Raw genomic sequence first — 19,918 nt, forward strand, 5'->3', positions numbered from 1 at the left:
AATTGCCTCCACATCACACAGGAACAATTGAATGAAAATACTAGACCATTCCACCAGCAACTGTGTGCACCTGTGATGTGGCACTATGTAATTTCCCTGCCACAGCAGTGACAGTATTGAAATGTAACAACAGTGGAGCCATCTGTTATGTCGATTGTGTATTATGGCGGGTTTTCGGTTTTCATTTAAAAATGCCGGAAAATGTTGTACTGAAAAATCGCCCATTATTAAGAGTGTGAAATGTCTGACTATAACTAGTTTTTTAATGAAATTTACATTCATCACCAGAAAACTGGAGGTTTTTTGTGATACATACCCTCAATATTATTAAGAAGTTCTTTACATGAGTATTGCTGGCATATCAAGAAGGTGCTAAAGTTCTTATTCCTCTTCTAGGAATTTATGTCTCCTAAACGTTTTAGCATCAAAACTGGCTTCACCTTATACTGTTTCCTACTGCAACACACACACACACACACACACACACACACACACACACACACACACACACACACACACACACACACACACACACACACATCTCAGTTATTTTCATTATGAAAATTCTGGACTTCTATTTTGAGTTTTGTACTATACTTTGTGGCCATTAGCAGATGTTCTACACATACCCAACTACAAAATCAAACATCTATCATTTACTGGAATCATTTTGAAAAGTTAAGTATTTGTCATAGTCTATATGCTCCAACCGTATACAGGGTGTTTCCAGAGGAATAATAAATTTTTAGGAGGTGGTAGTACAGACTAATTCAAATAAAACATTCCATATAACTTGCGTCTAACTTTTATTGGTTTAAGAGATACATCTGTTGGAATGTAACCCAAACAAATATTCACAGAAAGTGCTAAGCAAATGCAAATGATTAACTTTAAAGTTGATTTTCATGAATTTCAACTCCAAGTTTACTGCTCTTCCCAATTCCCTTGACAACACCACACATAGTTCTTTTGAGTTTGTCTTTGTGTTAATTCATAGGGGCATAGTCCAAATGAACACCTTATTTCGTGTTTTTATTTTTAATTTGTAGACCATCCCCACAGGCAAAAATCTAAAGAGGTAAAGGCTGGGCACCTCGGTGGCCAAGAAACATGACCATTTCTGCCTATCCATATTCTAGGAAACGTTTAGTGGTATGTCACCTGATGACTGGAACACACAGAGGCCCTGTCATGTTAGAAGAATGTACCCATCCATGTAGCCAAAGTAACCTTTTCCAATAATGCTGGAAGCTCATTTACAAGAAAATCTACAGAATGGGGCCCTCTAAGATGATGCAGTAACACAACAGGCTCAATCAACTTATTGTCTTATCAGATCACACCATACATTTACAGTGAATCGTTCATGAAAATGTGTTTCCACAAAGGCGTGTGGGTTTTTCTCGGACCAACAATGTGAGTTATGAGTATTATTGATAAAGCCACACGTAAAAGTGGCTTCATCAGTAAACAGTTTCAATGGGATAACTCAGTGGTTTACAGTTGGCCTCTGACAAAGTTCCAATAGTCTACATTCATCTCCTTCTCAAAAGCGTTACATCCAATGTAAATGAGGAGGACAGAAGCTAATACATATGTAATGTCTACCATGTTCTTGTATGAGGAACACTGATGTGTGTCGAAATTGTGCTTGTTGAAGAACTATGTTCTACCAACTGAATAACGCCTTCTACTTCACCCACAGATGAGATACAGCTGCTGGGTACTCCATCCAGTTTCATGCAGCTGCATGAAAACATGAATAAACTATCTTGAATCTGATAACTGTCTACTTGATTCTCTACAAACAGCAGCTTTTTCATTACCAAATTCGTAGACAGACACCATATCGGCATCCTCAGCATATGGCATATTTGAATGATACATTACAATTGGCCTACAAATCACAATCACAGTCGAAAACCTCAATAGTGGAAGCTCAAACACAAGTTTACAACTTGCATTTCACAACAAAAAATGACAGCTGATACATGAATCCATAGCAACTGGAGTGCCATTAGCCAACATGTTATATGGAATGTATTATTTGAATTAGTCTATGCTAATGCCATCTAAAATATTTGTTACTTCTCCTGAAACACCCTAAATAACTCCCAATTTCTTAATTTCAAAATTTAATGCACAAGCCTCTTTCACTTTCATTTGTGCCTCATTAATTTTATTCACTACTACATAATGATTGTTAAATTTATTCCACTGAAAACTATTTCAGCAATTTTCCATCATGCTCCAGTATTTTTATTACGAATGTTTCTCAATGGCATTTATTGTACATGTTGTCCTTGTAATGGAGAAGGTCACTGTCATGTAGAGGATTATGGTCTTTATATTCTAGGACAAGAGGAGGGGGGCACATACTCGTCAGCAATGAAAGAGCAAGTTGTCACAACAGGATCACTGAGGGGCACGCATATTCATGTTAATTATTATCACTTGACGCATATTCATGTTAATTATTATCACTTGCATTCTAGGTACTTTACCACAAACCTAAAGTTTTGTGTCAGCAGCAAATGTCTCAATCACATAATAGACAGTAGTATAATACTCCCGTGAGCTATGGCACAATCAATAAGGTATAGTGGATAGCATCGCTGGTAGGCACACTGTGGGTCACCACTTCAAACCCAACCACCAGTAATTATTTGTTATTTATGATTCATCATTTCTGGGATGTTCTTGAAATATCTTATGTTTGTATATTCTATAATATTCAGTGTCTGTATAAATAGTTGTACCCTCCATCCAGATGTTCAGTTCCATTGAGGCTAATGCATTGATGGAAGGGGAAAAAAATAACAACACCAAAAAGGAGTTGTGCAACATAAACAAAAAACCGGACTCCAGACGGCCATGTGGCACTACCAAGAGGGAAGACCATTGTGTTTGGTATATGGCTCTGGCGCATCATACTGCATCTGCCGCAACAATTGCAGCAGCAGTTGACACCACAGTGACACAAAAAAATGTTACAAAACAGTTACTTCCAGGACAGCTCTGAGTCAGACACACTGCACCATGCATTCCTCTGACCCCAAACATCCGCCATTTGCGAATGTGTCGGTGCCAGTGATGGCCATGTGTTGGTTAGGAGAAGACCAGTTCAGGTCCTGCAACCAACCTGTCTGCATGCTAGACACACTGGACCTACACCTGGAGTTACAGTCTGAAGTGCAATTTTGTATGACAGCCAGAACATTCTCATGGTTATCACACACACCCTGACTGCAAATTTATAGATGAATCTGGTGATTCGACCTGTTGTGCTCCCATTCGTGAACAGCATTCCAAGTGGTGTTTTCCAGAAAGGTAACACTCACCCACATACCACTGTTGTAACTCAACGTTGTCTACACAGTGTCAACATATTGCATTGGCCTGCTCGATCACCAGATCTATCTCCAACTGAGCACACATGGGACATCATTGGATAACAACTCCAGTGTCGTCCACAATCAGCACTAATTGTCCCTGTACTGACCAACCTAGTACTGACCAACCTAGTACCACAGGCATGGAACTCCATCCCACAAACTGACAGCCAGTATGTGTACAACACAATGCGTAAATGTTTGCATTCAATATTCTGGCATTTGCACTGGTTATTAATGTACCAGCATTTTGCATATGCAATGGCTTATCCTGTGATCTCGCTTTGTTAATCACTTACATATGTTACCTAAACAAATGTATTTCTGAAATTTCATTAGTCTATATTAATCAGTTTTTGGTGTTGCGATTTTTTTCTGTCAATTTAAATGTGCATCCAGCTCTGAAAGTTGTATTTCAGTGATGATCCAATCTTTGGATTTGGATTTGATGGTGGTTCAGAAGTGACATCGTTTGATGGATATGCTGGGTACTTCAAAACATCTACATCACTGTGGTTCCAATCGGGGAATGTAAAAGCCTTCACCTCTAGAGACAGGAACCGGAATATAGGCAATACCTTGTCCCTGAGATCCATATATTCAGCAGACAACTGGATTCCACAATAGCCATAAGTCAGCTGCACATCACGCATCCCGCAGTGTTTTCTAGTCAGGACCCAATAAAATGGGTGAAAGGATTTGACCAAGTCACCAAATACAATAGGTGGGATGACATTAAGTGTTTGGAAAACATATATTTTTACATGGACAGCATATCTCAGCAATGGTTCAAGAACAATGAAGAGAAGCTCAATAGCTGGGATAATTTCCAGGCCAAACTGAAGAAAACAATGTGTGTTTATCAACAGCAAGTCCACTTACCAGTGTCTATCAATAGTAAGTCCACTTAGCAGAACAACAGGGCACAACATCATGACAAAATGACACATTCATACATATAGAATGTTTTGGTCATTTGCAACATTGTGATTCCACATTAAGGAAACCGACATAATCCCACATTTTTGAAAGGAGCCATAGAAGCCATGTACCAAGCTCTTATTTGTATCAAGTTGTTCTAGTAAACACATTGGTGTCCAAAATTAAAGCAACAAATTGCTATTTTCCTGTTCTGTGTGTAATTCACAATATAATTATACAAACTGTCAACCAGATGTCCGTACGATCATGTTCTGCATGGAAGATGGCATTCTGGTCAACAGGCAACCATGCCAATGATGACGTAACAGCACCTATGAAACGAGGTAGTGTTTGCCGGCTAACCCCACATCCACAATCACTGTGTACACAGTCACAGACGGTGCAGTATGGCACAGAGAAGATGCCCACCAGACTCTCTGCAGTGGAGGGCCATAGAAAGAAAGGAAGCAGGACAGTCGCAAACTGTTGTGGACCGACAGCTTGATGTGAATCATTCTGTTGTTTCTCGGATGTGGCGAAAGTGTATACAGACCAAAACTGTATCCTGAAGACCAGGCCAGAGCTGACCAGGTTGGTTGGTTGGTTTGGGGAAGGAGACCAGACAGCGTGGTCATCGGTCTCATCGGATTAGGGAAGGATGGGGAAGGAAGTCGGCCGTGTCCTTTCAGAGGAACCATCCCGGCATTTGCCTGGAGTGATTTAGGGAAATCACGGAAAACCTAAATCAGGGTGGCCGGACGCGGGATTGAACCGTCGTCCTCCCAAATGCGAGTCCAGTATCTAACCACTGCGCCACCTCGCTCGGTTGAGCTGACCAGGAGTGACTTCAGAAGAAAGGACCGTTATTTGGCTGTAAGGGCATGACAGTACCACCTTAGTACTGCACAGCAACTGGCATGTGAGCTCTCAGCATCCACTGGATGTGTTGTATTGAGGTAAACAGTGTGCAGAAGGCTTCAGCAGAGTGGCCTTTATTGTCAGAGCCCTGCTGTATGTCTACCTCTGGCGCATCTTCACAGAAGGGAATGTATAGAGGGGAGTCATCAACATGCCACCTGGGCGGTCGAACAGTGGTCCAATGTTGTTTTCACAGATGAGTCCCGATTAAGTCTAGAGAGTGATTCTCAATGGATTCGCTCTCTGGAGTGAATGTGGAACACTATTTCCAGACCCAAACATTGTGGAAAGAGCGATATCGAGGAGGACCCCTAATGGTGTGGGCAGGGATTATGTTGACCACTCTAACCCCTCTTCATGAAATTGTATGGGCGAATTGGAAAGATTTAACTGCTGTCAGGTATTGCGATGAGATCTTGGGACCTCATGTGCATTTGCTGAGGAGAGCTGTAGACCCAGACTTTGTACTGATGGACAATAATGCTCGACCTCATAGAACATGGGTGGTTGGTGTTTTCTTGGAAATGGAAGATATTGCACACATGGCTTCACCTGGTTTCCCACCTGATCTGAATCCCATAGATCATGTCTGGGATGCACTAGGGAGATGGCTTGCATGACGTCAGCATCCAACAATCGCTCTTCACGAATGCGAGCAGCTGTGCAGGAAGAATGGGTGTTATTACCTCAACATGAGACTGATGACATGATTCACAGCATGCCCAGTCGTTGTCAAGGCTGTATTACTGCCACATGTGGTCACACCCCATAATGAGCACATTAACAAGCTGCCGGAATGTGTGTGCAAATTCCTTATGTCAGAAAAAATTAAGAACATATTTGCCTACTGTCATGTATGTGCAGTTGCTTACGTTCTGTATTCTTATCGCAAAATTTCCATTTCTTGTTTTAATTTTGGACACCAGTGTGTGTCACAACAACAGACTTCATCGAGCAGTGCCATCACATTGAGGAAATGGAAAAGGAAAGAGTCCTGAATGTGGTCCCTATGATGAAGACCTTGGTTCTCTCATACAAGCAGATTGCAAGAGAAGAGACACAGCAGTCGAGTGATAGCAACAGCTCATCAGAGTACTAAGAATTGACACAGCTTCTTATAAAATTTTAAATTTTATCAGTTTTCTTTAGCATAAACTTATGTATTTCGTGTGTGTTTGTGTATTTATCAGGCACAGTTCCGTCCTTTCGCACAGAACCGCTGTCTGCACGATACCAGGCATTTCTTTTGTGTTTCAAGAGCCACTTGTGGTAGTTAGATTCCTGAGTCAAGTGGTACCTCTCATTGTAGCAACAGCTCATCAGAGTACTGTGAGTTGACACAGCTTCTCATAAGAAGTGAGTCATTTTAAATTTTGTCACTGTTCTTTAGTATCAAGTCCTACACTTCCTGTGTGTCGATGTATTTATCAGCCTGTCTTTAGTATGGATATCGACTGTGATTGCTGTGTTCAGATGCAAGCAAAGTTGGTGACCCTTCGTTCACAGCTCCAGGTGGTGTTGGCTTTGGTCACACAGCTTGAGGCTGTTGCCATTGGGCGTCACTGTAGGGGGCCAGAAGGCGCGATTGGAGGGAAGTACAGCATGACCCACGTGTCCCCTGGTTGGTCCACTACTGTGGCCAACTCGCGTATTGCCCATACTGAGATTGATCCCTCTCCCTTAGTCAAGTGCAATGTCATTCCAAGGTGTAGCTGGTAGTGAAAGACTTTTCCAAAGCACCAATCGGAGGGCCTCCCTGGTTCATCTGATGAACAGGTTTCAGGCACTGTTTGTGACTTACGAAGTCCTTGAGCCAGATGTAGTCACTCACCCTGGTCCAGAGGAATCCACTTGGCCTGCAAGGTCTGGGCATTCACTGGGGGTGCAATTACTAGTAGTTGGGAGCGCTAATGTTAGGTGTATAATGGGGGCCCTTAGGGATATGTCTGCAAAGGATGGGAAGGAATCCAGTGTGCACTACGTGTGCACATTAGGAGGAGTCATTCCGGATGTGGAATGGGAGCTTCTGGATGCCATGAAGAGTGCAGGATGCAGCCACCTGCAGATGATGACTCATGTTGGTACTAACGATGTGTGTTGCTTTGGATCAGAAGAAATTCTCTCCGGTTTCAGGTAGCTAACTGAAGTAGTTATTAATACTGCCAGTCTTTCTTACGAGATGAAGGTAGAGCTCACCATGTGTAACATTGTCGACAGAACTGACTGTGGTCCTTCGGTACAGAGTTGAGTGGAGGGTATGAATCAGAGGCTCAGATTCCTTGACTTGTCCATAGGGTGGTGGGCTTCCAGGTTTCGCTAAGTAGATTAGGAGTCCACTACACACAGGAATCATCTACATTTGTAGCACGGACTGTGTAGAGGGGACTGGGTGTTTTAAGTTAGGGGATCTTGGGCAAGTGCAGAAAGGGCTTCAGTTTCAATGGGTGCAGGATGAACACAGGAAGAGGATGAACACAGGAAGAGGGTCAACACAGGAAGAGGGTCAACACAGGAAGAGGGTCAACACAGGAAGAGGGTCAACACAGGAAGAGGGTCAACACAGGAAGAGGGTCAACACAGGAAGAGGGTCAACACAGGAAGAGGGTCAACACAGGAAGAGGGTCAACACAGGAAGAGGGTCAACACAGGAAGAGGGTCAACACAGGAAGAGGGTCAACACAGGAAGAGGGTCAACACAGGAAGAGGGTCAACACAGGAAGAGGGTCAACACAGGAAGAGGGTCAACACAGGAAGAGGGTCAACACAGGAAGAGGGTCAACACAGGAAGAGGGTCAACACAGGAAGAGGGTCAACACAGGAAGAGGGTCAACACAGGAAGAGGGTCAACACAGGAAGAGGGTCAACACAGGAAGAGGGTCAACACAGGAAGAGGGTCAACACAGGAAGAGGGTCAACACAGGAAGAGGGTCAACACAGGAAGAGGGTCAACACAGGAAGAGGGTCAACACAGGAAGAGGGTCAACACAGGAAGAGGGTCAACACAGGAAGAGGGTCAACACAGGAAGAGGGTCAACACAGGAAGAGGGTCAACACAGGAAGAGGGTCAACACAGGAAGAGGGTCAACACAGGAAGAGGGTCAACACAGGAAGAGGGTCAACACAGGAAGAGGGTCAACACAGGAAGAGGGTCAACACAGGAAGAGGGTCAACACAGGAAGAGGGTCAACACAGGAAGAGGGTCAACACAGGAAGAGGGTCAACACAGGAAGAGGGTCAACACAGGAAGAGGGTCAACACAGGAAGAGGGTCAACACAGGAAGAGGGTCAACACAGGAAGAGGGTCAACACAGGAAGAGGGTCAACACAGGAAGAGGGTCAACACAGGAAGAGGGTCAACACAGGAACAATCCATATTGTAATTGTTAACGGTCATAGCCATGTCGGAAAAGTATCAGAGCTCCAAGTGGTAATAGAAAGCACAGAACCTCAAACCGTTATAGATCCGGAAAGCTGGCAAAAGCTGGAAATAAGTTCAGCCCAAATTTTTACAAAGGACCTAACTGTAAAGTTGATGGTAGAGTGAATACTGCTGTCAGTAGTAGTTTACCTTGTAGTGAATTCGAAGTAGATAGTTCTTGTGAGTTAGTATGGCAAGAGGTTATACTTGACAACCAGAGTAAATTAATAAATGGTTCCTTTTACAAACCTCTGACTCAGTTGCTGAATAGTTCAAAGGAGACTTGAGTGTCATTTCAAATAGGTATCCCACTCATACAATAATAGTTGGTGGTGACTTCAATCTATCTTCAATATGATGGCAAAAATACATGTTTAAAGTTGGTGGTAGGTGTAAAATGTTGTCCGAAATTGTACTGAATGCCTTCTCAGAAAATTATTTTGGGCAACTAATTCAGGAGCCCACTCAAAGTGTAAATGGTTGCAAAAAGTACTTAACTTCTTAGCATGAAATAATCCTGACCAAATAGGGAGCATCATGACAGAGACAGGGATTTGTGACCACAAGGTGGTTATAGCTAGACCGAATACTGTAAAATCCAAACCTGCCGCAAATAAATGCAAAATACTGCTATTTAAAAAAGCAGATAAAAATTTGCTTGACGCCTTCCTAACAGTATGTCGCCATTCCTTCCAATCTGACTATGAAAGTGTAGACCAGATGTGGTTTCAATTCAAAGAAACAGTATTGAAGGCAGTTGAGATTAAATAAATTAATAAGAGATGGTACTGATCCCCAACAGTACACAAAACGGATCAGGAAAATACTGCACAAGTAACGAAAAAAAGCATGCCAAATTTAAAAGAATAAAAAATTCCCAAGATTGGCGAAGTTGTACAGAAGCTTGAAATTTAGTGTGGACTTCTATGTGAGATGCTTTTAATAGTTTCACCAACAAAACTCTGTCTCAAAATCTGGCAGAAAACCCACAGAGATTCTTGTAGTATGTAAAGTACACCTATGGCACAACACAATCGATACCCTCACTATGCAATAACAATGTTGTCATTGATGACAGTGCCACTAAAGCAGAGCTGCTGAACACGGTTTTCCGAAATTCTACCACAAAAAAAAGATGAAGTAAACATTCTAGAATTCGAATCAAGAACAACTGCCAACATGAGGAACTTGGAAGTTGATAGCCTTGGAGTAGCAAAGCAGCTTAAACACTGAAGAAAGGCAAGGCCTCCAGTCCAGACTGTATACCTGTCATGTTCCTTTAATAATATGCTGAAACAATAGCTCCATACTTAGCAAATCATATACAACTGCTCACTCATATAAAGATTCACTACCAAAGGCTGGAAAGTTGCACAAGTCACACCAATCCCCAAGAAATGAAATAGGAGAATGCACTGAATTACAGGCACACATCACTAACAGATTTGCAGTAGGATTTTGGAACATATACTGTGATGAAACATTGTGAATCACCTCGAAGAAAATGATTTATTGACAAATAGCCTACAAAGATTCAGAAAATATCATTCTTGTGAAACACAACCAGCTCTTTATGCTCACGAATTAATGACTGCTATAGACATGTGACGTCAAATTAATTCCATATATTTAGATTTCTATAGAATGCTTTGGCCCCATTCCTCAGAAGCAACTTCTAACCAAATTCCACGCCCATGGAGTATCGCCTCAGTTGTGTGACTGGATTCATTATTTCCTGTCAGATAGGTAACAGTTCATAATAGCTAATGGAAAGTCATTGAGTACAACAGAAGTAATATCTGGTGTTCCCCAAGAAAGTGTTATAGGCCCTCTATTGTTCCTGATCTACATAAACAATTAGGAGACAATCTGAGTAGCCCTCTTAGATTATTTGCACATGGTGCTATCACTGACCATCATATAAACTCATCAGATGATCTAAATGAATTGCAAAATGATTTAGACATGATATCTGTACAGTGCAAAAAGTGGTAATTAACACTAAATCATGAAAGGTGGGAAGTTATCCAGATGAGCACTAAAAAGAATCTGCCAAATTTCAATTACACAATAAATTAAACAAATCTAAAAGCTGTAAATTCCACTAAATACTTACAGATTACGATAACAAATAACTTAAACTAGAACGATCACATAATGTTGGGCAGAAAGCAAACCAAATACTGTGATTTATTGACAGAACACTTAGAAAATGTAACAGGTGTCAACAAAAGAGACTGCTTACACTACACTTGTCCTCCCTCTTCTCGAGTATTTCTGGGTGGTGTGGGATCCGCATCAGATAGGATTGACAGAGAACGTCAAAAAGTTAAAAGAAACGCAGCTTGTTTTGCATTAACGTGTAATAAAGGAGAGTGCCTTTGATATAATACATGAAAGAGTGCCATGGATATGGCGTATGAATTGGAGTGGCAGTCATTAAAACAAAGGCTTTTTTCGCTATGATAAGACCATCTCCTTAAATTTCAATCACCAACCTTCTCCTCAGAGTGTGACAATATTTTGTTGGTGCCCACCTACACAGGGAAAAATGAACATCATAATAAAATAAGAGAAATCAGAGCTTGCATGGGAAGATGTAAGCATTCATTTCTTCCATGCGCTATTTGAGAGTGGATCAGTAGAGAAGTAGCTTAAAGGTGATTCAATGAACTCTCTGACATGCGCTTAACTGTGAACTGCACAGTAATTGTGTAGATGTAGATCAGCCAGAACTGTCACTCTGATTACACAAGACACTGAGCCCATGTATGTCAACTCCATATCTCAGGAGGTAACAGAGATGATAATAAACATGGTAGACGGTCTAGGAGTACTTTGGATTACTAATTGTCACAAGCAACCACAACTCAACGCTAAGGGTAGGTGTGTGTGTGTGTGTGTGTGTGTGTGTGTGTGTGTGTGTGTGTGGACCGCCAAACCCGTCCAGCATGGGCAGCTTAGTGTCATCAACAAAGAATCATGCTCTGCTACCACTACAGACAATGCAGTGGAGGACGCTACTATCAAATTGTCAATTGCTCTCTGGCCTGACCAAGGAACAACTTAAGTGAGTGACAGCCATTCTGCATCAGGTTTCCCATGCGCTCAACTCTGGAGTGGAGAAAAGGCAGAGTGGCCCAGGGTAAAACACCATATCAACACTGGGGACCATCCACCAATTCACCAAGGCTCGTATAGTGTGTTGCCAGCTGAACGATGGATAATCCAGGAGAAGTGGAGAAGATGCTGACATCCCTGAGCCTTCAAAGAGTCTTCAGTCCTCTCCTGTGGTCCTTGTGAAGAAGAGGGACAGCATGTGGCACTTTTATGTCGACTACCGACTACGACTGAACAAAATCACAAAGATGATGTCTATCCATTGATGCACATTTATGACATCCTTGAAAGCATGAAAGGAGCAAAATCTTTCTCAATTATGGACATACACACAGGCTACTGACAAATCCAAAGTTTAAACCATGAGCATGGAGTATAAAATTTTCTTTGTTTCTTGCATTACAAATGTGAGCAAAACAGTTCTCCTTGCATAATTTTAAATGACTACATAAAAAAATGATAATACCACAGATATATAGGGAGAATACTGTTAATAATTTCATATTTTTAAATAGCGGGGAACATTATTTCCTTGGCTGCATAGCATACGTGTTTCTAATAATTCTTTTCTGTAATTTCAGTATGTGCATTAAGTTGTTTGAATTGCCCCAAAAAATAATACCAAACTTTACAACTGACTGGAAGCAGCTATGGTATGCAATTTTTCTTGTATCCCTGTCAGTGGCATTAGCTAACATTTTCACTGCAAATGTAAAGCTACATAGTTTGTTTACTAGATATTCCACATGTTTGTTCTAATTTAAATTCTTGTCTACATTTAATCCTAAACATTTCATATAATCCACTTCTAGATTTTGATTTTTATGGTTTATTTTAATTTCCTGGAATGTTGACTGTTTTGTCTGAACTGGATCACACGGATTTTTGGGATGTTCAGGATTAATCCATCAAGATAAAACCACATTTCTACATGATCTATTACACTGATGATGCAGACTGGGATAGTTTCTGGCTCATGCTTCTCAATTAGTACAGATGTGTCATCTGCAAATAAAAATGATGGGGCATTTATACTGTTTGATAGCTAATTAATGCAGAATAGAAACACAACAGATTCTAGGACAGAACCTTGAGGGATACCTTGTGTTACTGTCTTCCATTTGGAACAATAATTTGCTGAGTTTGTAGAGACAAGCACTCTGTTTCCTATTGCTAAGTATGAAGTACGCCAATGTAGAGCACTACTCCTAATTCCATATCTGTGAAGTTCATGGATAAGAAGTGCATGATTTACTGAGCCAAAGGCTTTTGTAAAGTCACAAAAGATCCCTCAATTTTATTTTTATCGTCGAATGATGTGATAATCTTGTCAACGTTTTCAAAATAATCTCAATGGATATACTGTACCGGTTGCAAAAGAATGATACTCCGGATAACTATCCCAATAACGTCATTATCAGGACCAAAGAAGCAAAGTAGCTGGCTTACATAACAACCCTGGACACCCAGGAGAATCACTGAGTGCTATAACACCAAGCACCAGCCAGTGAGATATGGCCTAAGAGACTTGGTACGGATTTTTACTCCTGTGTGGAGGAAAGTGGAACAGTCAAAAAAGTTGCTAAAGTGCTACTTTTTGCCATTTCATATCTTTTTTGCTTGTCAAATGTTACATACAACACATGTGATCCTTAGTGAAGAAGACAAAGGTGCAGATACTTTGTCCACGTGCTCCGTATCAAGCCCTACCACAGTCCAAGGAAACTGAAGACCCATTCATCAACAGCAAAGCTTCAATTGGTGGGGCTACATTCAATGCTCATCATAGTGAAGATATCATACCAACATGACGGTCTGACAATGCTGCCAAACAGAGGACCACTGGCATGATCTAGATGCAGGGTGCTGTAGTCGGCTCCACTGAGGAATTCTAAAATAGTGGCTCACTGTTTCTCCCAGAGAGGGCACAATGCCATGAGTTCTGGTGCATGCAGTATGGTGCAGTGGTAGTGTATCTGGCTCACATGTTGCAGGTCACCAGTTAAAACCTCAGCCTCAGCAATTACTTGTTACTTCATATTTATCATTTCCATGAGGTTATTGAAATATCTTATGTTTGTAATGCTTGCACATTCTGCAATATTCAATGTTTGTATAAATACCAGCATTTGTAAACATAACAGCATAAATACTGGCATTTGTATAAATAGCTGTACTTTCCGTCCAGACCAGTCCTGTTCTGGCTGTACATTGATGTTCATAATAAATGTGAATAAATGTGCTTTCAGTAGTAGGTGTTGTATTTCATTGGTGACCATGCTGTTGGATTTGGACTGGAGTGTGGTTACAATGTGACAGTGGTGTTCAGAAGAAAAGGTATGAAACAATATTGTTAGTATAATTAAAGTCTTTATTCAAAAGTAATCATCAGAGGTCTGAGCACAACAATTCCAGTGTTTCACAAGCCAAAGGATTCCCTGTTCGCAGAATTCCTGTGGCTGTGACAGGAGCCAGTCCTCCACTGTGTCCTTCAGTTCAGCATTCAAGTTGAAGTGCTTACCTTTCAGATATTCTTTTAGTGGACCGAACACATGGATGTCACAGGGCAACATGTCTGGGCTGTAGGGCAGATGCTCAAGCTGCTCCCACTTGGACTTTGTGTGACCTAGGAGATGTGTGGACATGCAGTATTGTGCGCAGAATCAGTCCCTCCCTGAGCAGGCCAGGCCATTTGCTCTTGATGGAACTGTGTAGGTTACGAAGTGTCTCACAGTACATGTCACTGTTAATGGTTTTTCTGTTCACAAGGAATTCAATGAGTATCAGACCATGTACAGCAAAAAACAGAGTATCACCTTGCTTGCTGTGGGAATAGCTTTGAACTTTTTAGCGGGAGGAGACACAAGACTTGTGTCCCTAGATGTCTCACTGAATTATCTCAAAGTGGCATATGCAAATTTCAAACAGTTTAGTTGTTACTACGTTTCATATCCTTTCATGTGAACACTCATAATATAGGTTTACTTTTAGTATTTCCTAAAAGTTTTATCAAGCCTTATTCATAAGTTCCTGGAGGAGAGCAATTGACATAAAACTATAAATTTCCATTCCAACCTTATTTAAATTAACATCACTAGTATTCAGTACAGCCACAATACACAATAACTAATTTAAGGATAACAATATATTGACTTTGGTTTATCACGGTTCTTTCCAATTTTGCATACAGTTTCACTTCTGAAGTTCACTCAAGTACAGTCTTAACCTTGTTGGTGAATTTATTTTCAAGTATTTTTTTTCCTTCTGAGGACTTAAAGTGGTGTAACACTGTGTACATTTGGGTGCAACATTGTGTGCACATGAATACCCACTATTGATACTGCAACATGATTATGATTTTTCTGTCATTTATCACTTCTTCCACATCTGTCAATGACATATTAATGTGAAAAATTAGTAAACAACTGATTAATTAAATTGGTTTGAAGGTCAGGGCATATCACTTACAATAGGACTATGCCTAGGAAAGCAGTGTGGTGTTTAAACCCACCTTCAGATTGAGAACAACTTTACTTTTAAACTTTACATGATCCTACTTCAAAGAAAAACAAGAATTAAGTTTAGAGTTCTGCGTCCGATCATTACAGGACATTCAATATAGCAAACATAAGAATCACTTGTAGGGGACACAGTTACCTTAACGTACTGCTGTGTTGCTTCTGGTGCCAAGCACTGTTTTAAACCTCTAATGTTTTGCCACCTTCACTATGAATAACTGAGGATCCTCGTGTCTGACAAGTGAAACTAGACTGTACATTAAGGTCATTGAATGTTCCTAAGATTGGACAGTTAAGAGAGAAGGATAATCCATAGTCTTTAGAAGACTCAAAGGGCCATAGACACGGGTTCCCAGGTAGATGCCGTGTTTCTTGACTTCCGCAAGGCGTTTGATACAGTTCCCCACAGTCGTTTAATGAACAAAGTAAGAGCATATGGTCTATCAGAATAATTGTGTGATTGGATTGAAGAGTTCCTAGATAACAGAACGCAGCATGTCATTCTCAATGGAGAGAAGTCTTCTGAAGTAAGAGTGATTTCAGGTGTGGTGCAGAGGAGTGTCGTAGAAACGTTGCTATTCACAATATAGATAAATGACCTTGTGGATAACATTAGAAGTTCACTGAGGCTTTTTGTGGATGATGCTGCAGTATATCGAGAGGTTGTAACAATGGAAAATTGTACTGAAATGGAGGATCTGCAACGAACTGACGCATGGTGCAGGGAATAGCAATTGAATCTCAATGTAGACAAGTGTAATGTGCTGTGAATAAACAGAAAGAAAGATCCTTTAGCATTTAGCTACAATATAGCAGGTCAGCAACTGGAAGCAGTTAATTCCATAAATTATCTGTGAATAGGCATTAGGAGTGATTTAAAATGGAATGACCATATAAAATTAATCGTCAGTAAAGAAGCTGCCAGACTGAGATTCATTGGAAGAATCCTAAGGAAATGCAGTCCGAAAGCAAAGGAAGTAGGTTACAGTACACTTGTTCACAAATTGCTTGAATACTACTCACTGGTGTGGGATCCATACCAGATAGGGTTGATAGGGGGGGGAGAGAGAGAGAGAGAGAGAGAGAGAGAGAGAGAGAGAGAGAGAGAGAGAGAGAGAGAAGATCCAACGGAGAGCAGCGTGCTTCATTACAGGATCATTTAGTAATTGTGCAAGCATTACAAATGGAGTAGGAAGTTCATAAATGGTGTGACTTCAGTGGAAGATGCTCCTCGTCCAGTCACGCACAACGAGTTGTGACTCCACAGAACATTGTTGCAGCAGTTGAAGCAATAGTGAAGGAAAACTGCCAAGTGACAATGAATGACACTGCTGCATGTTTACAGATTAGTCATGGGTCAGCACACCACATTTTGCATGATGTGCTCCAGTTTCACAAAGTGTCTGCAAGATGGGTGCCACGGCAGCTGACTCCTGATATGAGAGAATGATGTGTTGATGCTTGTGAAGAACTTCTTCATCACTTTGAACGAGAAGGTGATGGCTTCCTTGCAAGAATCGTTACTGGGGACGAAACCTGGGTTCACTTCCATCAACCGGAAATGAAGAGAGCAAGCAAGGAATGGCGCCATTCCTCATCACCAAAACCAAAGAAGTTTCTAACAGAACCATCAGCAGAGAAGGTTAAGCTGACTCTCTTTTGGGATGAAAATTGACTCATTTTGGAGCATTACATGCCTAGTCACCAATGCATCATACACAGATCTCCTAAAAATTCATCTGCGGTCTGCAATCAAATCAAAACAATGTGGATTCCGTCAGCAGGTGTCCTTTTGCAACCCAACAATGCAAGGCCCCACACAGCCCATCCAACAGTTGCAGACCTGCATTTTGAGTGTCTTCCTCATCTACCATACTCACCAGACCTTGCCCCAAGCAATTTCCGTATGTTTGGACCACTCAAAGACGCAATGGGATGAAAGAAGTTCTGTTCTGATGAAGAGGTACGCCACGTGGTTGCGCAGACTACCAAAAGAATTTTTTTTAAAGGAATTTATGCACTTCGTAAGCGCTGGAGGACTTGCATTGAGCGTGGGGGAGATTATGTTGAAAAGTAATACAGCTTTGTACCACTTCTGCACAATAAATCATATTTAAAAAATATTTAAGGTTTTCATTTGACTTACCCTTATATCTGAAGCAAACACCGTTCAGCATAGCAATGAACCACAACACGATCTACACTCCCAAAAACTTGGAAACTATTTCATATGTAAATGAATAAAAGCTTACTTAATTCTACAAAAATAAAGTTATTTAAAAATCCGTGCTATTTTAACAAATAATATTTACGGTATTACTTAGAAGTAGAAACAACACACACACACACACACACACACACACACACACAACACACACACAATCACAATCACACAAGCGCGCACGTGTGCACTTCTGGTACTTACGTTTTATGGAAATTAAAACAGACTGAAATCAGCGGAGCCACATACCTCACTCACTCAGAAAGACCATCCAAAGGTACTCCAATCATCACCTCCCCAGTTCCTCAATCAATGAGGAAAGGCGTAAGCGTGACTTCTTTCGATTTTGACACGTACAGCTCACGAGGGCCAACAAATGTTTACTGGAGTACTCCTACAAAAATTAATCATATTTTTATATAACAACACACAATTAACCAAATTTACAAAAAATAAATATATTTACACTCCAAAAATAAGAACAGCATAATTTCTATTCCCTATGTGTAATAATTAAACGACCTGAAAGATTTTTGTTTGAGACATCACTGTTTGTAGCCTAAATAATAGCTGACTTTTTGTGAAATCAAAATTCAATCTAAAAACACGTTTCATAATATTGAAACGCCACAGCTACGGATCATCATGTGTTTGCTGGTGTCTTGTTGTTGCTGCTGTTGCTGTGGCTGTGGGCACAAAACAGTGCGACAATTAGTGCCAAGTTTCAGTAAGTAGACAGTAAATGTTCGAAAATCAGCCACAAAGAAAGACAAATATTATTAACTTAAGGGCTGTTTAATTAAATCATCGTAATGATGACAAAGTTATGCATACTTTCCCCTATATACTGCAAAAAAGCTGTGAAGATGAATAAAGATTTAGATAATGTTCTCTCATGGGCAAACTAAGTGTACTCTCCTTACATACAGTGCACACACAGTCAGATGCCACACGTAGTGTGCACATCAGAGGGCAGTATCCTGCTCAGAAGAGAGTTAACAGCACTTGATACACGCTCTGTGCCAGTTAGGAACTAAACCACAACTGGACAGTATGTTTCAACGATCTCAGATTTTATCCCTGATTTACAGCCACTTATCCTCCCGCTGACACAAAAGTATGACTCTGTGCCTCAACAACAAGGACACTGTAAATAATATGAGGATAGTACATAGTACTACTATAAGCACTGTGCACATCACTTTGGCTGTGGTTATTATCAATTTACACATGTTCTAGTACCCAGCAGAAAACCAAATCTTTCCCAGCCTAAATAGATTGAGGAGTCAGTCCAGTGTAGAATAATGTGGTTTTTTGGTGTGGTCAATTATGAAGAGACATAAACAAATGGATTATATATCCAGTTGAAGAATATTTCATCGCTCCAAAGACTTTTATACAGCTGATGTCAGTTTCTGTATTCCACTTCATTTCACATATTTACAAACATGTCAAAAACCAACATTTTTCCCACTTATTTGAAGTTCACTCATTGTATTGTTACAACAACTACCACTACATGTGAAAAATATATTTTTCTAAGATGACAGTCTGGGATTTCATGTTTCCTTCACTAAATTTTAAAAACTTATGTAGCAACAAAACTGACAGATTGATGCTTCATTAGTGCGTACAGTAGAGCACTATCAGATTGCAACTGCCATGAGTGACCCCAGAAATTTGAATGTCAGAATGTAAAATACAAACAAAATGTTGTTAACACTGATCATAAAACTTCCAAAACATTGTACTTATATATTAGCTATTCTTAAGCAGTTCACAACATACAGCAGCTTCTGTCATTGCCATGATAGTGTGTAATTCACATAAATATAATGATATTTATGGTAATGGAAACAAATTCGACAACAAAAGTATAGGGATGTTATTTAGTGGAATACAGTGTGCAACACACACCAGAGCAATGGCACATGCTACCGCAGTTAGTCACAAAACTATTAATATGATTTCCTGGCTTGAAAACTGTCTGCAAGACATCTTAGGAATACTTTCTCAGAAAGTTTTTGCACTTGTTTAACTCTGGGGTAACTTGAAAAATTATGTTTGTTTATACAGCAGGTGTCAAGTTACAGAACATTCTCACATGGCAAATTTGTTAACAAATATTAGCAAAAATTTTAACTACATTGGGAAGCAAACATTTATGGGACTAGTATACCAAATAAACTTACATTATGTTCTTTAATCCATTTTTCTAGAGCAGGTTCCTGAAGATAGTAAGCTTTTACATACATTTCTACATATTCTTTATTTGGTATTGGGCGGATCATCACAAGTTTGTCCAGCTGTGTTAGGAACTGTGTAAAATCCAACTGCATTAATGCCCTTCCTCCATTGGAACACTTCTTTGCATTTGAGAACCTACAAGATAACATATTATACACAGCAG

At 40.4% G+C, this 19,918-nt stretch overlaps 1 protein-coding gene across 2 annotated transcripts in view; it reads right to left on the bottom strand.

Annotated features, from left to right (window-relative positions):
• The window catches only part of LOC126248902 (syndetin), a 171,987-nt gene that overhangs the window by 14,039 nt on the left and 138,030 nt on the right, over window positions 1–19,918 (bottom strand). For both annotated transcript variants that reach the window (XM_049950376.1, XM_049950375.1), the window contains exons 17-18: window positions 19,701–19,890; window positions 17,758–17,902 (exon numbers count right to left, since the gene is read on the bottom strand). In XM_049950376.1, the coding sequence (XP_049806333.1) occupies window positions 17,798–17,902; window positions 19,701–19,890 (295 nt within the window). In that variant the 3' untranslated portion in view covers window positions 17,758–17,797. The remainder of the gene's footprint in view (window positions 1–17,757; window positions 17,903–19,700; window positions 19,891–19,918) is intronic.

This window comes from Schistocerca nitens, chromosome 3 (genome assembly GCF_023898315.1).
Source record: "Schistocerca nitens isolate TAMUIC-IGC-003100 chromosome 3, iqSchNite1.1, whole genome shotgun sequence".
NCBI lineage: Eukaryota > Metazoa > Arthropoda > Insecta > Orthoptera > Acrididae > Schistocerca > Schistocerca nitens.